We start from the raw sequence: 21,930 nt of genomic DNA, 5'->3' as shown, positions 1-21,930 counted from the left end.
AATAGATTTTGTGCTTAAAAGTAAACCTGTTGAAAAATTTTGGTTTAGGGTGATTCATTCGGTTTTTCACTCTCACTCCCCATTTAAGTCCAATTTTAGTGTTTTGAAACTTTCTATGTCTCTACACTTTGTCTTTTGGGTTGATCCTCAACTCTTTAGATTGTTAGTGTATGGTGAATATTTTTGTATATAATCCAGTAGATAAAATTTTAAAAACCCTTTTGTTCCTTTTGTATATATTTTGCTAATCCAATATGATCTCGGCTGAAATATGTTGGATTTTTGCCTTGAATAACGGAGTTTTAATTCTGCTTTCGCCGAAATCGGGTATTCTCTCTCCTTTTACTCTACTCAGCATGTCCCTTTCCATATGATGCATTTTAATTCTTTCCATATTTTGAAACATTGAGGACAATGTTTAGTTTAGGTTTGGGGGTATAGAGTAGATGCCACGATAATATGCTATAATTGAAAACGAACTCCTTCTTCTTTTTGAAAAAATTGAAAAATTTCAAAAAAAATTAAAAAATCAAAATTCAAAAAAAATTAAAAAATGAAAAATCATAAAAAATGGAGCTCATTTACCTTGAAATGTTGACTCTTGTGCAAATATGTATTATTATTAGGAGTCTTAGTCTAGATATTTAGGCACCCTGATTCTAGCACAATTCACATAGTGATAAGAAATTTGCACGCGCACGATCTACCAATACATGTATGGCCTCGATCTTCAAGGTGTTTGATAGGAAGTTACGATTGCCAATCACTTTAGAATACTGAACGAAACTTGACTAGCTTGTTCTTTGGTTGGTTGGGATAGAAGGTGGAGGTTACATTAAGAAAGACAACCATCGAATTTAACTGGGTGCATCAAAAGGGCTACCTCTTGCAAAGTGTCATGTAATTTTTGTTTCTTTTGTTGTATCAAAAGTGTTTCCTTGTTCAAAAAAAAAAAAAAAAAAAAAAAAAAAAAAAAAAAAAAAAAAAAAAAAAAAAAAAAAAAAAATATCAAAAAAAAAAAAAAAAAATATATATTATCAAGTATTTATCAATTCCATCATCTCTTGTTCCAAAAATAAAAGAGAATTGTCAATGTAAATAAGAGTCATGTAAATAGTCATCTTTTGTTGTTTCGTTGTAATAAGCAAGGAGGGTGTATGCCATTGATGTACAACGCGAGTAATTGTGAAATACCTCCAACTCATTCACAATTCTCGTAAAGTCCGGACTAGCTAGATTTCGACCTCAGTTCTTAGCCTGAGAAACTATCTCTTGGTGATTAGTAGTCATAACTTCAGATCTTTCTTTACACATGTGTAGATACACTTTACACTCTTATCACATGTCTTTTTTTATCAGTGCTAGGATTGTGCCTTCGATAGCTAGATTGACATCTCCATTTTGCTGTGAGCTTAACTGTTTTGCACATGTCACGTTTGATGGAATCTGAGCTCATATTTTGTCCTTAGGTTTTGTAGGCACACCTCTGGTAAACCTTCACGAGACTTCAACTCGTCCACTAGGGACACTTAGTGGTTTAAAAGGCTTAGTGCATACGCTAAATGCATTCGAGAGACCAGCGACAGTGGTATAGGTAGGATTTCCTTAGTTTTGTTTTACTTGAGGACAAGTAAAATTCAGGTTTGGGGGTATTTGATGAGTGCCAAATATTGTATATATTTATCCTTTTTTGTTGGCCTTTAACTCATCTTTTGTGCATTAATTCTACATATTATCCCATATTCTGTATTTTCAGTGTTTTCAAGAATAAATATTTTTATTAATTAATTTTGCATTTTTAGGTAATAAATAAAGTTCGGATGAGTCGCGGAGCAAAAAGAGCAGAAAAAGTAGTGAAAAGCCGGGAGAAATTACGCAAGGAAACCGCGAAGAATGGTGCGCACAACCTCATTTTCTACACACAAAAGCGCCTCCGTTCTCAACCATCAGATCAGTTCTCGGGAGCATCCGACGGTCGCTCCTTCATAGAGCATCAAAATCTGAAGTCTATGCCGAGCACCACAGCGCTGAAATTCCAAGCCTTCAGATTAGATGGTAGTTGAATCCAACGGTTGCTCCCTTGCTGTTCATCAAAGTTTGATATCTCCGCCTTACACTACAGCACCTAACCCCATCTGGAGCCGTCAGATTCGTTGTATCACCTAATCCAACGGTCTCTCAGAGCTTGTTTACATCGTGCCGTTCGATTCAATTAGTAACTGAGTATCCAACGGATCTCCTCGCTGCGCATTAACTTCAGATGATCCCGACTCACACCCTAGCGACCGAACACCTACACCCCAAACAAACAGACCCTTCTCCCATTCTTCTCTCGAGCTCTTCTTCCCCTTCTTCCCAAAAAAGTTGCAGAGCTCTGCAACACCACCTCCTCCTCTGTCTCCTCTGCCGCAACCATTCCTATCACTGCCACCACCTCCATCAGCTCCGTCCTTCCCCCAAAACCCATCCCTCTACTAGCCTAGACATTTTACATAACTCACACCTCTTCCTCTGAACCCTAGGGTGTGGGATTTGTAAAACGTCTCGAGCTAGTATTTCAGAGACGACAAGAAGCGCAGGAGAGGAAGCAGAAGACAAGAAGAAAACCTGGGTCAGAGACATCAAAATCAGTGGGTAATTTTTAATTGGGTGAAAACCCTAATTTGTAATTTGGGGGAAACCCTAATTTTATTGTTTGGATATTTTGTAAGCTATAAAAGGGAAGTGATGTAGGATGTTAAAACTTGTTCTTGGACTAGCCAAGTTTCCACCCAATTTGGGTTAGGTTAATTCCAATGTTAAATTGCACTGTTAGTTTTTGATGCTCCTGTTAACTTTCATTGCCCCTGTTAGTTGCATTTTCACTCTTAATTGCATTTGTTGTTATGTTAGTTTGCAATGTTATGTTAGTTTACTCACTGTTAATCACTGTTATGCTCAATGTTAGTTTGCCTTGTTACTCACTGTTACTCACTGTTATGCTGTTTGTCATGTTCTAAACTATCATGCTAGGGACTTGATGAATCTCTAATGTCTTATTGTGTAGTACACTGATCACATTGCTTTAGAAGGTTAAGCAGGTTTAGGAAAAACTTGAACTTAGTTCATCATCACCTCACTTTCACAATGTATGCCAAGTATACTTTGTAGTTAGGTTCATGAGCTGTTGAGAAGCTGCAACTCAAGCTGAATTCATAATCCCTTGACTAGTTGTGCTGTAGAAAGACAATTAGTGCTTTGGAAAGAATACCATAGTTGTGTTTAACTTTCTATAGGAGAATACATAATAAAAGTCAGAGTGAATTCAACCCCTAGTTCCCATCCATAATCAACCTTCCCTGTCATCCATAAATCCATCTTCAACTGTTAGTCTTGTTTTCTTTCACTTGTTTGGTTTACCTGCATTTCTGTTTTGCATTTTCACTGCTTACTTGCTTTCCCTGCTGCATTTCTTCTATTGCTGCAACTGCTGCTGCAGCACTTGTGCTGCTGCACTGTTTTTCCCTCTTCTTGGCCTTGTGCTGTTTTGCCACTTCTTTGCAATTGCTGCTGCAGCACTTGTGCTGCTGTGCTTTCCCTTGCTGCTGCCACTTCTTATGTTGCTGCTGTAGCTTCCTCTGCTGCTGCTGCCTTTCTGCAGCAGCTGCTGCCACTCCTTGCCCTGTAGCTGCTGTTGCCTCCTGCATCTGAGCCTCTGCAGCTGCTGCTGCCAATCCACTTCTGTGGCTGTTGCATTGCTGCTGCTTGCTTTTCTCTCCAAGGCTCACTTCACTCCTGAGCCCAAGTCCAATTCAGTGAAACCAAAGGCTAAAGGCCTAACCAACTGAGCCCAAAGTTCAGTTCACTTCCAAAGCCCAGTTCACTACTAAGCCCAACTCACAAGTGAACTGTTAAGCCCAAGTCATAGTTGAACTGTTGAGCCCAAAGCTCAATCCAGTTTCTAGAACCAAAGCCCATTTGCACTTCAAAGATAACTGAGCCCAAGCTCAGTTCATTTTATCTTTAACAAACCCACTAAGCCCAATTCATTCAAAGGGCATTCAAACCCATTAGTACTCAAAGCCCAATCTAAGCCAAAAGGCTTCTAAGTCCAAAGCAAACTAGAAACCCAATTAGCTAAAACACTTCCGAAACACACCCGATCTCTGTGGATCGACCCGTACTTGCACGAGCTACAACTGACGACCGTGCACTTGCGGTATTACTGTAGGCCCGTTTTTATCGCATCATTTTTATACACTCTTCCGGACCTGCCACATATACATAAATTCCTTTCAAATGCAAGTATAGCTAACATCGTTTATAACGTATTCAGACACAACTAAGAAACCATATGTACGCAAAAAAAATGAGTTAAAATGCCCTAACAGTTGAAAGCATCACTTGGTTCCCTAATTATGAAATTACAGCTACATGTTACTATTGAATGCCGTTATTAACGTAATCTGATACTTTATGCAAAATTAAACATGACTAAAAAAACTATTAATAATCAGCATGTATACAACTATGTACACATTAACAATCCACAAGTGTACAATTATGTACACTCTTCAACAGGTGTGCAACTACGTACACATTGACAATAAACTGGTGTACAACTATGCACGCGTTAATAAAATATGATGTGCACGTCCCTACAAGGGGAATGAGCACAAACTAATACTTCAGAGAGAGAGGTACCCGAAGTATATTATGATGTTATTTCCACTAAGAATTAAACATTTCCAGCAACAAGGTTTTGATGATTTTAGACATGTCTCTGAGTATTTTCAGCGAGCATTTTTTATTTATGTTCTTAAGAAATATGAGTAAAAGCGACCGTTTTAGCGTTTATAATTTGATAGTAAGACTGTCCTCACCTCTGAAGTATCACGGATTCTGCTCCGTACAACATCAACCCGCGAATAGACATTGCTCCTCTGCAAATGAAAAGAAAGTGATACAAATTAATATGGAATCATTGGAATGCTTCAGTTAACATGTCGTTTTTGGAAGAGATGAGAATAGAGAAACATAAGGGGTTTAAGTGCAGTGGGTGGGAGAAAAAATATCCGATCTACCATGCTGACACACTGCTGTCCTAGGTGATGCCCCATTTTGACACATCATCAAGCAAAACTCACCTAAATAGATTCCTTTTTTATACTCGGCAACATCTATAGGCGTACACAATTAGATAATTCGTGCAGCCAGTTCAATTTAGGGCTGCACATGGGCGGGTATGCGGGTATAAACTAAAACCAACCTCGCACCCACAGATTGCAGGTTTTTTTTCATAACCAACCCTGCACCCACAAATAACGGGCGGGTTACGGGTTGGGCAGGTATGGGTTTAAACGGGTTTAAACCCGCTTTATATTCAAGTATTTAGAGTAACTTCTATTCTCCTTGATTAAGTGAGAAAAAAAAACCAAAACCCCCAAAATATTCATATCTAGGAAGTTCACAGATGAAGATTAAGTGTTGAATCTGTTGATTTTTCGATTGTTGTCGATTTCTGGTGAAGATTCGAAGTTGTTGTTGTCGATTTCTGGTGAAGATTTCTGGTAATTGTCGTTCGTAGGTGAAGAAGAAGAACTGAGGAGGAAGAAGAGGAGAGGCCGAACAGAGAGAAGAGTGTAGAAAGTGAATGAGGGTTATCAGTTATCCTATCTACTAGTATTAGGGTTTCATAATGGACGACTAGGATTAGTTTTATCTAATGGTATATAATCTGCGGGTTTTTTGGGCGGGTATGGGCGGGTATTAGCTTAAACCAACCTCGCACCCACAGACAGCGGGTTTTTTTTTTCATAACCAACCCCGCACCCACAACGGGCGGGTATGGATTAAAAACCCACGGATTTAGCGGGTACGGGTGGGTTTGGGTATCGTGGACGGGTCTTATGCAGCCCTAGTTCAATTATCAATATATCGGTAAGAATTAAATGCTGGGAATCCCTAGGGAAACAACTAGGGAAGGGTGACTCCTATGACTCGTACATGAAGTACATCCAAGTATTTAACATTTTAGATTTTAACCCTCAATCCATATCTAATTCACCGTATTTCTCTAGTTGAGAAACAATATACCCAGACGCTAATGGACAACAATGTTAACTAAATAATTTACTACTCCAGTAATAATATCGTAATGGGATAACACGAAGGATAAGTTAAAAACCCGAAAAATAAAATTATAGGGGGATTCCCCACTTACCAAAGCGATATCCTGAAGCATTTGGCTGACTTCAGAATTATTAGAGAATGGTTCAAATGGATGTCAGCCGTAATTAGCATTTTGCTACATGTGTACAACTATGTACGCCAGAATATCAACATGTGTATAAATATGTACACCGTAATTAGCATATGTAAATTGCAGTGTTTACTATTAGTAACTGTAGAAGCCGAATAATGCATGGCCGCCCCCTCATTAACATCACTATTGGTATCACAATTGTTTTTTTTTTTGCTGAGAAACACAAACATTGCATTAAAACAAAATGTCATTACAAATATCCGTTAAGGGTTCTTCCCTCATGATAGATTGCAAGAAATGAGGAGAAGAATTCCAAGTATTTTTCAAGCTGAATTTCTTAGCTCGACGTGCAAGTCGATCAGTTATCTTATTCTTAGAACGCTTAATAAAAACTATCCTAGAGTTCACACAACTAGGAAAAGAAATCCGACAATCTTCTACTAAGTCTTGACTTCTCCAGTCAATATCACCCTTGCCTTGATTAACCAGATCCATTAACTGAAGACAGTCACTGATGAAGAGGACTCTGGAGAGATTCATCTCACCCACCCAAGAGCAAGCCAAAATTAGGGCCATTTCCTCAGCCGCAACAACACCATGAATCAAACCAAAATCCGCTCTACAACCTTTTATCCTTCATGCATTGTCACACAGAATCAAACCGATACCCATGTTAAAGTTCTTGAAGGAGCCATCAATGAACAAAATATGATTAATCTGCTGAATATGAAGCCTATTGTTGAAGACAAGCACTCTAAGGGGATTAGGAGTAACAATATAAGTATTTAAAGACCTTCTAATATCCATAATAGTAGCATCCAGATTAATTTTAACCTTTCTAAAAATAACATCACATCTAAGCTTCCATATTGACCATAAAACCACATCACCAATACTCGGCCAATTCACAGCATAAGGAGAACAACCCAAATTTTTATCAAACCAAGACAAGAAAATATCATCAATCCAATAATAGTCGCCCTCAATAAGATGTTGAAAGAAGAGGGCAAACCAAATATGAGATGCTATATGGCATTGAATAAATAAGTGCATGACAGATTCCACATCATTAGAACATAAGGGACAACATTCATCAATACCAGGATTATAAAACTTGATAAGGGAATTAACAGGTAGCATATGCGCAAATATTTTCCAAATGAAGAATTTAATTTTAGGTAAACAGTCAGTAGACCATACCCTTTTCCAGAAAGTAGCATCACCAGTTGAGACATTCTCATTCATGAAAGCTTTATAGGCAGGTTTAACTGAATAATTACCATTATTAGTGTGCGCCCACATTATTTCATCTGATTTATGAACATTTATTTTAAGAGATCTAATTCTAATACAATCCTCAGTGGACAAGAGCGAAGAAAGAAGATTAATATTCCAGTTGTTATCATGATGATTAGTAAGCTCATTGACATAGACATAATTTCCATAATCAGAATTAATCGAAGAAGGAGGACAAGTATAACCAGGCAACCAATTATGATTCCATATCTTTGTAGACTTACCATCATTCACCTTATAAACAATATTATCTCTAAGAAACACCAGACTGTTGACTATACCTTTCCAAATCCATGAGGAGGTGTCTGTCGCCTTATCGATTTCTAACAAGTTCTGATTAGGGTAATATTTATCCTTAAGAAAAATAGTTACCAGCTGAGAAGGATTTTTACACATTCTCCATCCCAGTTTTGCAATAAGGACCCTGTTAGTAGCAAAGGAATTCCTAATACCCATACCACCAGAAATTTTGGATTTTCCTATATCCCCCAAGAACGAAAATAAGCCCCTCTTTTAGAATCTTTCTTTGACCACCAAAAAGATCTTTGAATAGAGTCTATTCTAGAGGTAATTTTGTTAGGAAAAGGGAAACAAGACATATGATAAATAGAGAGACTAGAAAGAACATGTTTTGTCACTACAGTTCTACCTGTCCCATTGAGATTAGTTTTCTTTGAGTTACCAAGCATGTGATAAAAAAATTCAATGAGAAAATGAAAATCTTGAGTTTTGTATCTATTAACAAACAACGGAGTACCAAGGTACTTCTCTGTACTACTTAGAAATTTAATTCCTAAAGCTTTAGAGATTAATTTGATATGTTTATGATGCATTTTTTTACTCGTAAAGAAACCAGATTTTTCAAGATTAATGGCCTGCCCAGAAGCCTTAGCAAACTTATTAATAAACAAGAGAATCTTTTGAAAAGAGCATGCAGTCATCTGCAAAAAAAAATAAATGCGAAATTGCAGGGCTATTTTTTCTAAATTTGAAACCCTGAATAACTTTCTCATTTTCGCCTTTAATCAAAAGTTGAGAAAGAGTTTCCATACAAATGATAAATATATAGGGAGATAATCAATCTCCCTGCCTAATACCTCTAGAAGGAAAGAACATTTCCCCTGGAGATCCATTCACAAGAATAGAATAAGAGACCGTGCTAATGCATTGGTGAATAAGCTAGCACCAGTCATCCGAAAAAACCCAGTTTTTTAAGCACAACAATTATGAATGGCCATCCTGCCTATCAAAGGCTTTAGATAAATCTAACTTAATAGTCATGAAACCATCTTTGTTATTTTTCCTCTTTCTAGTTTTAAAGGAATGCAGAATTTCATGACTAATGATGATGTTATCATGTATTTTCCTATTAGCTATAAATGCAGACTGATAAGCAGATATTAAAGAATCTAAAACAGGTTTTAAACGATTAGTTAAATTTTTTGAAATTATTTTGTAAACAGTATTAGTGAGGCTAATAGGTCGAAAATCATTCAGAGTAGAGGGGTTACTTACCTTAGGAATTAAAGCGATAAAAGAATGATTGAGCTGCTTAAGAAGAAATTTGCTGCGAAAAAAATCCGTGTACGTGATTAATAACTTCAGTTGAAATGTGATCCCAATTATCCCTGAAGAACCCACCCGGAAAGCCATCAGGTCCGGGGGATTTCCAAGGCGCCATATTTTAACAGTTCTAAATATCTCATTCACAGAAGGTATAGCAACAAGCTTAGAATTGACCTCATCAGAAATGATAGGTTTGATATCCATAAGCACATCATCAATATCAGAGTTTCTCGGCATAGAAGAAGCAAATATTTTTTTAAAATGATCAGCAAGGAGGTGAAGGACTTGATCTCTATTTCCCAGCCAATTACCTTGATTATCTTTAAGCATATGTATGGTGTTGTACATGTTTCTTAACTTAATATTATTAAAAAAATTGGTATTCTTATCATACTGCGTGAAGTAGTCAATCCTCGACTTTTGTTTATAGAAGGAATTCTCTATTTCATACCAAAAGTCCAACTGCTTAGAGTAGTTGAGAATAAAATTTCCTATAGAGGGAGTATCAGCCATATTCTGCAGTTTTTCAATTTCTGAATTCAACCTATTAATTGTTGTTTTGATGTGTCCAAAAGAGTTCAAATTCCAAAAACTAAGATCATGTTTTAGATTTCTGAGCTTCCCAGCTACAATAAAACTTGCAGAGCCTTTAATTACCTTTTTCCGAGAATTAACAAGAACATGTTTGAATTCATGGATAACTTGCCAGCATTTAAAGTACTTAAAAGGAATAGCAAGTTTATTAGTACTATGAAAACATTGCAGCAAGATGGGGCAATGATCTGAGAAAACTCTACCTAGATTCGTAACCCTAGTTTGAGGTAGCAGCGAAACCCAATTATCATTGATAAATCCCCTATCCAGTTTTTCAAATATAAGCTCGGAAGGATTTTTGAATCTTTTGTTGCACCAAGTAAACGGATTTCCAAAAGAGAAAACATCATGCATATTTAACATCAAAAGAGAGTTCTTAATAAAATCAAACGCTAACGAATTTTCAGGAATTCCTCCCTGTTTTTCTGAGACATTCAGTATAAAGTTGAAGTCACCTAATAAAAGCCAAGGCCTATTGTCCGACTCATTGAAATGTTTCAAGTAGTTCCACTGATTTCTAATACCTAAAGTATTTAAAGCTCCATATCTGAAAGTGACCAAACAATTCTTAATGGTTGGAGTGATATCGCATACTACATGAATCATATTAAAAGTACTGCCTAAAACCTCTAAACTTGAATTTTTTAAAAACCCCAAAGCCATACCACCAGATTTACCCACAGCAGGAACAACGTGCCAAGAATCAAAAGGTAAAAAATGTGTGTACTTATTAACAGTCTCACTATCAACCATAGTTTCAATTATACAGATAGCAGTAGGTCGATGCTTTCTAAAAAGGTTCAAAAGGTGAAGCCATTTTTTATCAGAGCAGTAACCATGCATATTCCAACATATAAAGTTCATGGCGGAAAAAGCAAAAGGATTCAAACAAATAAATAGAAAAGACAAACAATAACCAGCACAAACCAAAGCACAAATCGAAACCAAAATGATGCTAAAGAAAAGCTTTTCGAATAAAAAATTAGGAACTTACTTGGTCATGAGCATCCGAAGGCACTGCATCCGTAGGGTCAGCATCCATCATCATGAGATCAACCTCCTTCTCGAATTCTTCATCCGTAATCTCAGGCTCTGGAGGAAGCATTTTCAGGGGCATAGGTTCAATCAACACATCTTCTAAATGCTCATCCTTATTTTCCACATAAGACGAGTAGTCCATCTCCGAGTTAGGAAGCATCATCAATTCATAGTTACAATTCATTTCTGAAGCAACATTATAGATAAAACCATTATCTGAGAAGATATTTTGAGCAAAAGCTGAGGTTGTAGTGGACCAAATCACATTTGCCTCTACATTAGCATCACTAGCAGAAATAGTAGAGCTCTCAGAGGAAAAAGACAAATCAACAGGAGGGTTAAAAGGTGGCAATGAAGAGATAGGGGGCCAATGAGGTGTGGGAATCATTGTAAAAGACGATGAGGCTGAGTAATTACCCTGAGCAAAAGATTCGAAGGAAGTTCGAGATCTTTTGCCTTTCCTATCATGCAAAAGTCCATCCGTGCCAAAAACAATGCTTTCATAAGATTGTGAGAATCCAGAAAAGTTCATGCCATGATTCCCATTTGCATTATAAGCTCCATTACTAGATGGTTCCCTAATAGTGAGAGGAGCAAACCTAGTTGCTGAGGAGGAAACAACAGGAGCAAAGAAGGATGAACCAGTACTCTTAATGGTTGCAGATGGCTGAAGACTGACTGAGAAAGTTGAAGGCTTTGAGTGGTCAACAACAGCTCCATGAAGATTCGAAGTGGTAGCAGCTTTACGGTTTCCAGCATTTGAACTCTCACCAACTTCCGAGGTTGATTGCCTCCTAGTAACATCAACATGAGAAGCATTCCTTGTTGGTGCAGGAAGTGCCCTGACAAGAATCCTCATTTGAATATCCCTGCACTGAGCTTCATTGTGATACAGGACAAAACATCTCTCACAAGCCCTAAAAGGTAATTTAGGGTAAAAGTAATACATTATATAAGTTCTTTTACTAGTGTTAAAAACAACCTTCCTAGTAAGAGGATTTTTTAAAGGAACCATAAGTTTTGCATCATATAAACTGCCTGCAGGAGAGTCAGCAGTTACAAAATTACCAAGCTGGTCCAGAACTTCCCTAACTATACCTTAGGGAAGTTTTGCATCATATAAGCTGGCACCAGTCATCCGAAAAAACCCAGTTTTTTAAGCACAACAATTATGAATGGCCATCCTGCCTATCAAAGGCTTTAGATAAATCTAACTTAATAGTCATGAAACCATCTTTGTTATTTTTCCTCTTTCTAGTTTTAAAGGAATGCAGAATTTCATGACTAATGATGATGTTATCATGTATTTTCCTATTAGCTATAAATGCAGACTGATAAGCAGATATTAAAGAATCTAAAACAGGTTTTAAACGATTAGTTAAATTTTTTGAAATTATTTTGTAAACAGTATTAATGAGGCTAATAGGTCGAAAATCATTCAGAGTAGAGGGGTTACTTACCTTAGGAATTAAAGCGATAAAAGAATGATTGAGCTGCTTAAGAAGAAATTTGCTGCGAAAAAAATCCGTGTACGTGATTAATAACTTCAGTTGAAATGTGATCCCAATTATCCCTGAAGAACCCACCCGGAAAGCCATCAGGTCCGGGGGATTTCCAAGGCGCCATATTTTAACAGTTCTAAATATCTCATTCACAGAAGGTATAGCAACAAGCTTAGAATTGACCTCATCAGAAATGATAGGTTTGATATCCATAAGCACATCATCAATATCAGAGTTTCTCGGCATAGAAGAAGCAAATATTTTTTTTAAATGATCAGCAAGGAGGTGAAGGACTTGATCTCTATTTCCCAGCCAATTACCTTGATTATCTTTAAGCATATGTATGGTGTTGTACATGTTTCTTAACTTAATATTATTAAAAAAATTGGTATTCTTATCATACTGCGTGAAGTAGTCAATCCTCGACTTTTGTTTATAGAAGGAATTCTCTATTTCATACCAAAAGTCCAACTGCTTAGAGTAGTTGAGAATAAAATTTCCTATAGAGGGAGTATCAGCCATATTCTGCAGTTTTTCAATTTCTGAATTCAACCTATTAATTGTTGTTTTGATGTGTCCAAAAGAGTTCAAATTCCAAAAACTAAGATCATGTTTTAGATTTCTGAGCTTCCCAGCTACAATAAAACTTGCAGAGCCTTTAATTACCTTTTTCCGAGAATTAACAAGAACATGTTTGAATTCATGGATAACTTGCCAGCATTTAAAGTACTTAAAAGGAATAGCAAGTTTATCAGTACTATGAAAACATTGCAGCAAGATGGGGCAATGATCTGAGAAAACTCTACCTAGATTCGTAACCCTAGTTTGAGGTAGCAGCGAAACCCAATTATCATTGATAAATCCCCTATCCAGTTTTTCAAATATAAGCTCGGAAGGATTTTTGAATCTTTTGTTGCACCAAGTAAACGGATTTCCAAAAGAGAAAACATCATGCATATTTAACATCAAAAGAGAGTTCTTAATAAAATCAAACGCTAACGAATTTTCAGGAATTCCTCCCTGTTTTTCTGAGACATTCAGTATAAAGTTGAAGTCACCTAATAAAAGCCAAGGCCTATTGTCCGACTCATTGAAATGTTTCAAGTAGTTCCACTGATTTCTAATACCTAAAGTATTTAAAGCTCCATATCTGAAAGTGACCAAACAATTCTTAATGGTTGGAGTGATATCGCATACTACATGAATCATATTAAAAGTACTGCCTAAAACCTCTAAACTTGAATTTTTTAAAAACCCCAAAGCCATACCACCAGATTTACCCACAGCAGGAACAATGTGCCAAGAATCAAAAGGTAAAAAATGTGTGTACTTATTAACAGTCTCACTATCAACCATAGTTTCAATTATACAGATAGTAGTAGGTCGATGCTTTCTAAAAAGGTTCAAAAGGTGAAGCCATTTTTTATCAGAGCAGTAACCATGCATATTCCAACATATAAAGTTCATGGCGGAAAAAGCAAAAGGATTCAAACAAATAAATAGAAAAGACAAACAATAACCAGCACAAACCAAAGCACAAATCGAAACCAAAATGATGCTAAAGAAAAGCTTTTCGAATAAAAAATTAGGAACTTACTTGGTCATGAGCATCCGAAGGCACTGCATCCGTAGGGTCAGCATCCATCATCATGAGATCAACCTCCTTCTCGAATTCTTCATCCGTAATCTCAGGCTCTGGAGGAAGCATTTTCAGGGGCATAGGTTCAATCAACACATCTTCTAAATGCTCATCCTTATTTTCCACATAAGACGAGTAGTCCATCTCCGAGTTAGGAAGCATCATCAATTCATAGTTACAATTCATTTCTGAAGCAACATTATAGATAAAACCATTATCTGAGAAGATATTTTGAGCAAAAGCTGAGGTTGTAGTGGACCAAATCACATTTGCCTCTACATTAGCATCACTAGCAGAAATAGTAGAGCTCTCAGAGGAAAAAGACAAATCAACAGGAGGGTTAAAAGGTGGCAATGAAGAGATAGGGGGCCAATGAGGTGTGGGAATCATTGTAAAAGACGATGAGGCTGAGTAATTACCCTGAGCAAAAGATTCGAAGGAAGTTCGAGATCTTTTGCCTTTCCTATCATGCAAAAGTCCATCCGTGCCAAAAACAATGCTTTCATAAGATTGTGAGAATCCAGAAAAGTTCATGCCATGATTCCCATTTGCATTATAAGCTCCATTACTAGATGGTTCCCTAATAGTGAGAGGAGCAAACCTAGTTGCTGAGGAGGAAACAACAGGAGCAAAGAAGGATGAACCAGTACTCTTAATGGTTGCAGATGGCTGAAGACTGACTGAGAAAGTTGAAGGCTTTGAGTGGTCAACAACAGCTCCATGAAGATTCGAAGTGGTAGCAGCTTTACGGTTTCCAGCATTTGAACTCTCACCAACTTCCGAGGTTGATTGCCTCCTAGTAACATCAACATGAGAAGCATTCCTTGTTGGTGCAGGAAGTGCCCTGACAAGAATCCTCATTTGAATATCCCTGCACTGAGCTTCATTGTGATACAGGACAAAACATCTCTCACAAGCCCTAAAAGGTAATTTAGGGTAAAAGTAATACATTATATAAGTTCTTTTACTAGTGTTAAAAACAACCTTCCTAGTAAGAGGATTTTTTAAAGGAACCATAAGTTTTGCATCATATAAACTGCCTGCAGGAGAGTCAGCAGTTACAAAATTACCAAGCTGGTCCAGAACTTCCCTAACTATACCTTAGGGAAGTTTTGCATCATATAAGCTGGCACCAGTCATCCGAAAAAACCCAGTTTTTTAAGCACAACAATTATGAATGGCCATCCTGCCTATCAAAGGCTTTAGATAAATCTAACTTAATAGTCATGAAACCATCTTTGTTATTTTTCCTCTTTCTAGTTTTAAAGGAATGCAGAATTTCATGACTAATGATGATGTTATCATGTATTTTCCTATTAGCTATAAATGCAGACTGATAAGCAGATATTAAAGAATCTAAAACAGGTTTTAAACGATTAGTTAAATTTTTTGAAATTATTTTGTAAACAGTATTAATGAGGCTAATAGGTCGAAAATCATTCAGAGTAGAGGGGTTACTTACCTTAGGAATTAAAGCGATAAAAGAATGATTGAGCTGCTTAAGAAGAAATTTGCTGCGAAAAAAATCCGTGTACGTGATTAATAACTTCAGTTGAAATGTGATCCCAATTATCCCTGAAGAACCCACCCGGAAAGCCATCAGGTCCGGGGGATTTCCAAGGCGCCATATTTTAACAGTTCTAAATATCTCATTCACAGAAGGTATAGCAACAAGCTTAGAATTGACCTCATCAGAAATGATAGGTTTGATATCCATAAGCACATCATCAATATCAGAGTTTCTCGGCATAGAAGAAGCAAATATTTTTTTTAAATGATCAGCAAGGAGGTGAAGGACTTGATCTCTATTTCCCAGCCAATTACCTTGATTATCTTTAAGCATATGTATGGTGTTGTACATGTTTCTTAACTTAATATTATTAAAAAAATTGGTATTCTTATCATACTGCGTGAAGTAGTCAATCCTCGACTTTTGTTTATAGAAGGAATTCTCTATTTCATACCAAAAGTCCAACTGCTTAGAGTAGTTGAGAATAAAATTTCCTATAGAGGGAGTATCAGCCATATTCTGCAGTTTTTCAATTTCTGAATTCAACCTATTAATTGTTGTTTTGATGTGTCCAAAAGAGTTCAAATTCCAAAAACTAAGATCATGTTTTAGATTTCTGAGCTTCCCAGCTACAATAAAACTTGCAGAGCCTTTAATTACCTTTTTCCGAGAATTAACAAGAACATGTTTGAATTCATGGATAACTTGCCAGCATTTAAAGTACTTAAAAGGAATAGCAAGTTTATCAGTACTATGAAAACATTGCAGCAAGATGGGGCAATGATCTGAGAAAACTCTACCTAGATTCGTAACCCTAGTTTGAGGTAGCAGCGAAACCCAATTATCATTGATAAATCCCCTATCCAGTTTTTCAAATATAAGCTCGGAAGGATTTTTGAATCTTTTGTTGCACCAAGTAAACGGATTTCCAAAAGAGAAAACATCATGCATATTTAACATCAAAAGAGAGTTCTTAATAAAATCAAACGCTAACGAATTTTCAGGAATTCCTCCCTGTTTTTCTGAGACATTCAGTATAAAGTTGAAGTCACCTAATAAAAGCCAAGGCCTATTGTCCGACTCATTGAAATGTTTCAAGTAGTTCCACTGATTTCTAATACCTAAAGTATTTAAAGCTCCATATCTGAAAGTGACCAAACAATTCTTAATGGTTGGAGTGATATCGCATACTACATGAATCATATTAAAAGTACTGCCTAAAACCTCTAAACTTGAATTTTTTAAAAACCCCAAAGCCATACCACCAGATTTACCCACAGCAGGAACAATGTGCCAAGAATCAAAAGGTAAAAAATGTGTGTACTTATTAACAGTCTCACTATCAACCATAGTTTCAATTATACAGATAGTAGTAGGTCGATGCTTTCTAAAAAGGTTCAAAAGGTGAAGCCATTTTTTATCAGAGCAGTAACCATGCATATTCCAACATATAAAGTTCATGGCGGAAAAAGCAAAAGGATTCAAACAAATAAATAGAAAAGACAAACAATAACCAGCACAAACCAAAGCACAAATCGAAACCAAAATGATGCTAAAGAAAAGCTTTTCGAATAAAAAATTAGGAACTTACTTGGTCATGAGCATCCGAAGGCACTGCATCCGTAGGGTCAGCATCCATCATCATGAGATCAACCTCCTTCTCGAATTCTTCATCCGTAATCTCAGGCTCTGGAGGAAGCATTTTCAGGGGCATAGGTTCAATCAACACATCTTCTAAATGCTCATCCTTATTTTCCACATAAGACGAGTAGTCCATCTCCGAGTTAGGAAGCATCATCAATTCATAGTTACAATTCATTTCTGAAGCAACATTATAGATAAAACCATTATCTGAGAAGATATTTTGAGCAAAAGCTGAGGTTGTAGTGGACCAAATCACATTTGCCTCTACATTAGCATCACTAGCAGAAATAGTAGAGCTCTCAGAGGAAAAAGACAAATCAACAGGAGGGTTAAAAGGTGGCAATGAAGAGATAGGGGGCCAATGAGGTGTGGGAATCATTGTAAAAGACGATGAGGCTGAGTAATTACCCTGAGCAAAAGATTCGAAGGAAGTTCGAGATCTTTTGCCTTTCCTATCATGCAAAAGTCCATCCGTGCCAAAAACAATGCTTTCATAAGATTGTGAGAATCCAGAAAAGTTCATGCCATGATTCCCATTTGCATTATAAGCTCCATTACTAGATGGTTCCCTAATAGTGAGAGGAGCAAACCTAGTTGCTGAGGAGGAAACAACAGGAGCAAAGAAGGATGAACCAGTACTCTTAATGGTTGCAGATGGCTGAAGACTGACTGAGAAAGTTGAAGGCTTTGAGTGGTCAACAACAGCTCCATGAAGATTCGAAGTGGTAGCAGCTTTACGGTTTCCAGCATTTGAACTCTCACCAACTTCCGAGGTTGATTGCCTCCTAGTAACATCAACATGAGAAGCATTCCTTGTTGGTGCAGGAAGTGCCCTGACAAGAATCCTCATTTGAATATCCCTGCACTGAGCTTCATTGTGATACAGGACAAAACATCTCTCACAAGCCCTAAAAGGTAATTTAGGGTAAAAGTAATACATTATATAAGTTCTTTTACTAGTGTTAAAAACAACCTTCCTAGTAAGAGGATTTTTTAAAGGAACCATAAGTTTTGCATCATATAAACTGCCTGCAGGAGAGTCAGCAGTTACAAAATTACCAAGCTGGTCCAGAACTTCCCTAACTATACCTTAGGGAAGTTTTGCATCATATAAGCTGGCACCAGTCATCCGAAAAAACCCAGTTTTTTAAGCACAACAATTATGAATGGCCATCCTGCCTATCAAAGGCTTTAGATAAATCTAACTTAATAGTCATGAAACCATCTTTGTTATTTTTCCTCTTTCTAGTTTTAAAGGAATGCAGAATTTCATGACTAATGATGATGTTATCATGTATTTTCCTATTAGCTATAAATGCAGACTGATAAGCAGATATTAAAGAATCTAAAACAGGTTTTAAACGATTAGTTAAATTTTTTGAAATTATTTTGTAAACAGTATTAATGAGGCTAATAGGTCGAAAATCATTCAGAGTAGAGGGGTTACTTACCTTAGGAATTAAAGCGATAAAAGAATGATTGAGCTGCTTAAGAAGAAATTTGCTGCGAAAAAAATCCGTGTACGTGATTAATAACTTCAGTTGAAATGTGATCCCAATTATCCCTGAAGAACCCACCCGGAAAGCCATCAGGTCCGGGGGATTTCCAAGGCGCCATATTTTAACAGTTCTAAATATCTCATTCACAGAAGGTATAGCAACAAGCTTAGAATTGACCTCATCAGAAATGATAGGTTTGATATCCATAAGCACATCATCAATATCAGAGTTTCTCGGCATAGAAGAAGCAAATATTTTTTTTAAATGATCAGCAAGGAGGTGAAGGACTTGATCTCTATTTCCCAGCCAATTACCTTGATTATCTTTAAGCATATGTATGGTGTTGTACATGTTTCTTAACTTAATATTATTAAAAAAATTGGTATTCTTATCATACTGCGTGAAGTAGTCAATCCTCGACTTTTGTTTATAGAAGGAATTCTCTATTTCATACCAAAAGTCCAACTGCTTAGAGTAGTTGAGAATAAAATTTCCTATAGAGGGAGTATCAGCCATATTCTGCAGTTTTTCAATTTCTGAATTCAACCTATTAATTGTTGTTTTGATGTGTCCAAAAGAGTTCAAATTCCAAAAACTAAGATCATGTTTTAGATTTCTGAGCTTCCCAGCTACAATAAAACTTGCAGAGCCTTTAATTACCTTTTTCCGAGAATTAACAAGAACATGTTTGAATTCATGGATAACTTGCCAGCATTTAAAGTACTTAAAAGGAATAGCAAGTTTATCAGTACTATGAAAACATTGCAGCAAGATGGGGCAATGATCTGAGAAAACTCTACCTAGATTCGTAACCCTAGTTTGAGGTAGCAGCGAAACCCAATTATCATTGATAAATCCCCTATCCAGTTTTTCAAATATAAGCTCGGAAGGATTTTTGAATCTTTTGTTGCACCAAGTAAACGGATTTCCAAAAGAGAAAACATCATGCATATTTAACATCAAAAGAGAGTTCTTAATAAAATCAAACGCTAACGAATTTTCAGGAATTCCTCCCTGTTTTTCTGAGACATTCAGTATAAAGTTGAAGTCACCTAATAAAAGCCAAGGCCTATTGTCCGACTCATTGAAATGTTTCAAGTAGTTCCACTGATTTCTAATACCTAAAGTATTTAAAGCTCCATATCTGAAAGTGACCAAACAATTCTTAATGGTTGGAGTGATATCGCATACTACATGAATCATATTAAAAGTACTGCCTAAAACCTCTAAACTTGAATTTTTTAAAAACCCCAAAGCCATACCACCAGATTTACCCACAGCAGGAACAATGTGCCAAGAATCAAAAGGTAAAAAATGTGTGTACTTATTAACAGTCTCACTATCAACCATAGTTTCAATTATACAGATAGTAGTAGGTCGATGCTTTCTAAAAAGGTTCAAAAGGTGAAGCCATTTTTTATCAGAGCAGTAACCATGCATATTCCAACATATAAAGTTCATGGCGGAAAAAGCAAAAGGATTCAAACAAATAAATAGAAAAGACAAACAATAACCAGCACAAACCAAAGCACAAATCGAAACCAAAATGATGCTAAAGAAAAGCTTTTCGAATAAAAAATTAGGAACTTACTTGGTCATGAGCATCCGAAGGCACTGCATCCGTAGGGTCAGCATCCATCATCATGAGATCAACCTCCTTCTCGAATTCTTCATCCGTAATCTCAGGCTCTGGAGGAAGCATTTTCAGGGGCATAGGTTCAATCAACACATCTTCTAAATGCTCATCCTTATTTTCCACATAAGACGAGTAGTCCATCTCCGAGTTAGGAAGCATCATCAATTCATAGTTACAATTCATTTCTGAAGCAACATTATAGATAAAACCATTATCTGAGAAGATATTTTGAGCAAAAGCTGAGGTTGTAGTGGACCAAATCACATTTGCCTCTACATTAGCATCACTAGCAGAAATAGTAGAGCTCTCAGAGGAAAAAGACAAATCAACAGGAGGGTTAAAAGGTGGCAATGAAGAGATAGGGGGCCAATGAGGTGTGGGAATCATTGTAAAAGACGATGAGGCTGAGTAATTACCCTGAGCAAAAGATTCGAAGGAAGTTCGAGATCTTTTGCCTTTCCTATCATGCAAAAGTCCATCCGTGCCAAAAACAATGCTTTCATAAGATTGTGAGAATCCAGAAAAGTTCATGCCATGATTCCCATTTGCATTATAAGCTCCATTACTAGATGGTTCCCTAATAGTGAGAGGAGCAAACCTAGTTGCTGAGGAGGAAACAACAGGAGCAAAGAAGGATGAACCAGTACTCTTAATGGTTGCAGATGGCTGAAAGACTGAGAAAGTTGAAGGCTTTGAGTGGTCAACAACAGCTCCATGAAGATTCGAAGTGGTAGCAGCTTTACGGTTTCCAGCATTTGAACTCTCACCAACTTCCGAGGTTGATTGCCTCCTAGTAACATCAACATGAGAAGCATTCCTTGTTGGTGCAGGAAGTGCCCTGACAAGAATCCTCATTTGAATATCCCTGCACTGAGCTTCATTGTGATACAGGAAAAACATCTCTCACAAGCCCTAAAAGGTAATTTAGGGTAAAAGTAATACATTATATAAGTTCTTTTACTAGTGTTAAAAACAACCTTCCTAGTAAGAGGATTTTTTAAAGGAACCATAAGTTTTGCATCATATAAACTGCCTGCAGGAGAGTCAGCAGTTACAAAATTACCAAGCTGGTCCAGAACTTCCCTAACTATACCTTAGGGAAGTTTTGCATCATATAAGCTGGCACCAGTCATCCGAAAAAACCCAGTTTTTTAAGCACAACAATTATGAATGGCCATCCTGCCTATCAAAGGCTTTAGATAAATCTAACTTAATAGTCATGAAACCATCTTTGTTATTTTTCCTCTTTCTAGTTTTAAAGGAATGCAGAATTTCATGACTAATGATGATGTTATCATGTATTTTCCTATTAGCTATAAATGCAGACTGATAAGCAGATATTAAAGAATCTAAAACAGGTTTTAAACGATTAGTTAAATTTTTTGAAATTATTTTGTAAACAGTATTAATGAGGCTAATAGGTCGAAAATCATTCAGAGTAGAGGGGTTACTTACCTTAGGAATTAAAGCGATAAAAGAATGATTGAGCTGCTTAAGAAGAAATTTTGCTGCGAAAAAAATCCGTGTACGTGATTAATAACTTCAGTTGAAATGTGATCCCAATTATCCCTGAAGAACCCACCGGAAAGCCATCAGGTCCGGGGGATTTCCAAGGCGCCATATTTTAACAGTTCTAAATATCTCATTCACAGAAGGTATAGCAACAAGCTTAGAATTGACCTCATCAGAAATGATAGGTTTGATATCCATAAGCACATCATCAATATCAGAGTTTCTCGGCATAGAAGAAGCAAATATTTTT

General features: G+C 36.7%; 5 protein-coding genes across 7 annotated transcripts; all 5 read right to left on the bottom strand.

The window, feature by feature from the left end:
- Positions 1–6,470: 6,470 nt before the first annotated feature.
- Positions 6,471–7,963, bottom strand: LOC113331835. 3 transcript variants are annotated; one of them, XM_026578480.1, is made up of 2 exons: positions 7,822–7,963; positions 6,471–6,878 (listed from the first exon to the last, which is right to left on the bottom strand). In XM_026578480.1, exons 1-2 carry the CDS (start codon positions 7,833–7,835, stop codon positions 6,479–6,481), a joined length of 414 nt encoding a protein of 137 aa, XP_026434265.1. In that variant the 5' UTR covers positions 7,836–7,963; the 3' UTR covers positions 6,471–6,478. The 3 variants fall into 3 exon arrangements, with proteins under 3 accessions (XP_026434265.1, XP_026434263.1, XP_026434264.1); XM_026578478.1 differs by having other exon boundaries at positions 6,471–6,870; XM_026578479.1 differs by lacking the exon at positions 7,822–7,963 and adding an exon at positions 7,445–7,482.
- An 801-nt stretch (positions 7,964–8,764) lies between these two features.
- Positions 8,765–10,453, bottom strand: LOC113332102. Its single transcript, XM_026578774.1, has one exon. The coding sequence runs from the start codon at positions 10,451–10,453 to the stop codon at positions 8,765–8,767; it is 1,689 nt and encodes a 562-aa protein (XP_026434559.1).
- A 1,454-nt stretch (positions 10,454–11,907) lies between these two features.
- LOC113332098 lies at positions 11,908–13,596 on the bottom strand. The gene has a single exon (XM_026578770.1). The coding sequence runs from the start codon at positions 13,594–13,596 to the stop codon at positions 11,908–11,910; it is 1,689 nt and encodes a 562-aa protein (XP_026434555.1).
- A 1,454-nt stretch (positions 13,597–15,050) lies between these two features.
- LOC113332097 lies at positions 15,051–16,739 on the bottom strand. The gene has a single exon (XM_026578769.1). It carries the CDS (start codon positions 16,737–16,739, stop codon positions 15,051–15,053), a length of 1,689 nt encoding a protein of 562 aa, XP_026434554.1.
- A 1,454-nt stretch (positions 16,740–18,193) lies between these two features.
- Positions 18,194–19,882, bottom strand: LOC113332096. The gene has a single exon (XM_026578768.1). The coding sequence runs from the start codon at positions 19,880–19,882 to the stop codon at positions 18,194–18,196; it is 1,689 nt and encodes a 562-aa protein (XP_026434553.1).
- Positions 19,883–21,930: the final 2,048 nt, after the last annotated feature.

Source organism: Papaver somniferum, unplaced genomic scaffold, assembly GCF_003573695.1.
Source record: "Papaver somniferum cultivar HN1 unplaced genomic scaffold, ASM357369v1 unplaced-scaffold_128, whole genome shotgun sequence".
Taxonomy (NCBI): domain Eukaryota; kingdom Viridiplantae; phylum Streptophyta; class Magnoliopsida; order Ranunculales; family Papaveraceae; genus Papaver; species Papaver somniferum.
Note: the sequence above shows the minus strand (reverse complement) of the source record. Positions and strands in the feature narration are given on the sequence as shown.

What these genes read in the sequence shown, in the direction of transcription:
- LOC113331835 (XM_026578478.1), bottom strand. Translation starts at nt 7,936, where the DNA reads ATGTGTAAAAATCCTTCTCAGCTGGTAACTATTTTTCTTAAGGATAAA. An exon ending in CTCCTCATGGATTTGGAAAG is followed by an intron (nt 6,871 to 7,821) that starts GTATAGTCAACA and finishes GAAGGATAAAAG; the next exon opens with GTTGTAGAGCGGATTTTGGT.
- LOC113332102 (XM_026578774.1), bottom strand. Translation starts at nt 10,453, where the DNA reads ATGGTTGATAGTGAGACTGTTAATAAGTACACACATTTTTTACCTTTT.
- LOC113332098 (XM_026578770.1), bottom strand. Translation starts at nt 13,596, where the DNA reads ATGGTTGATAGTGAGACTGTTAATAAGTACACACATTTTTTACCTTTT.
- LOC113332097 (XM_026578769.1), bottom strand. Translation starts at nt 16,739, where the DNA reads ATGGTTGATAGTGAGACTGTTAATAAGTACACACATTTTTTACCTTTT.
- LOC113332096 (XM_026578768.1), bottom strand. Translation starts at nt 19,882, where the DNA reads ATGGTTGATAGTGAGACTGTTAATAAGTACACACATTTTTTACCTTTT.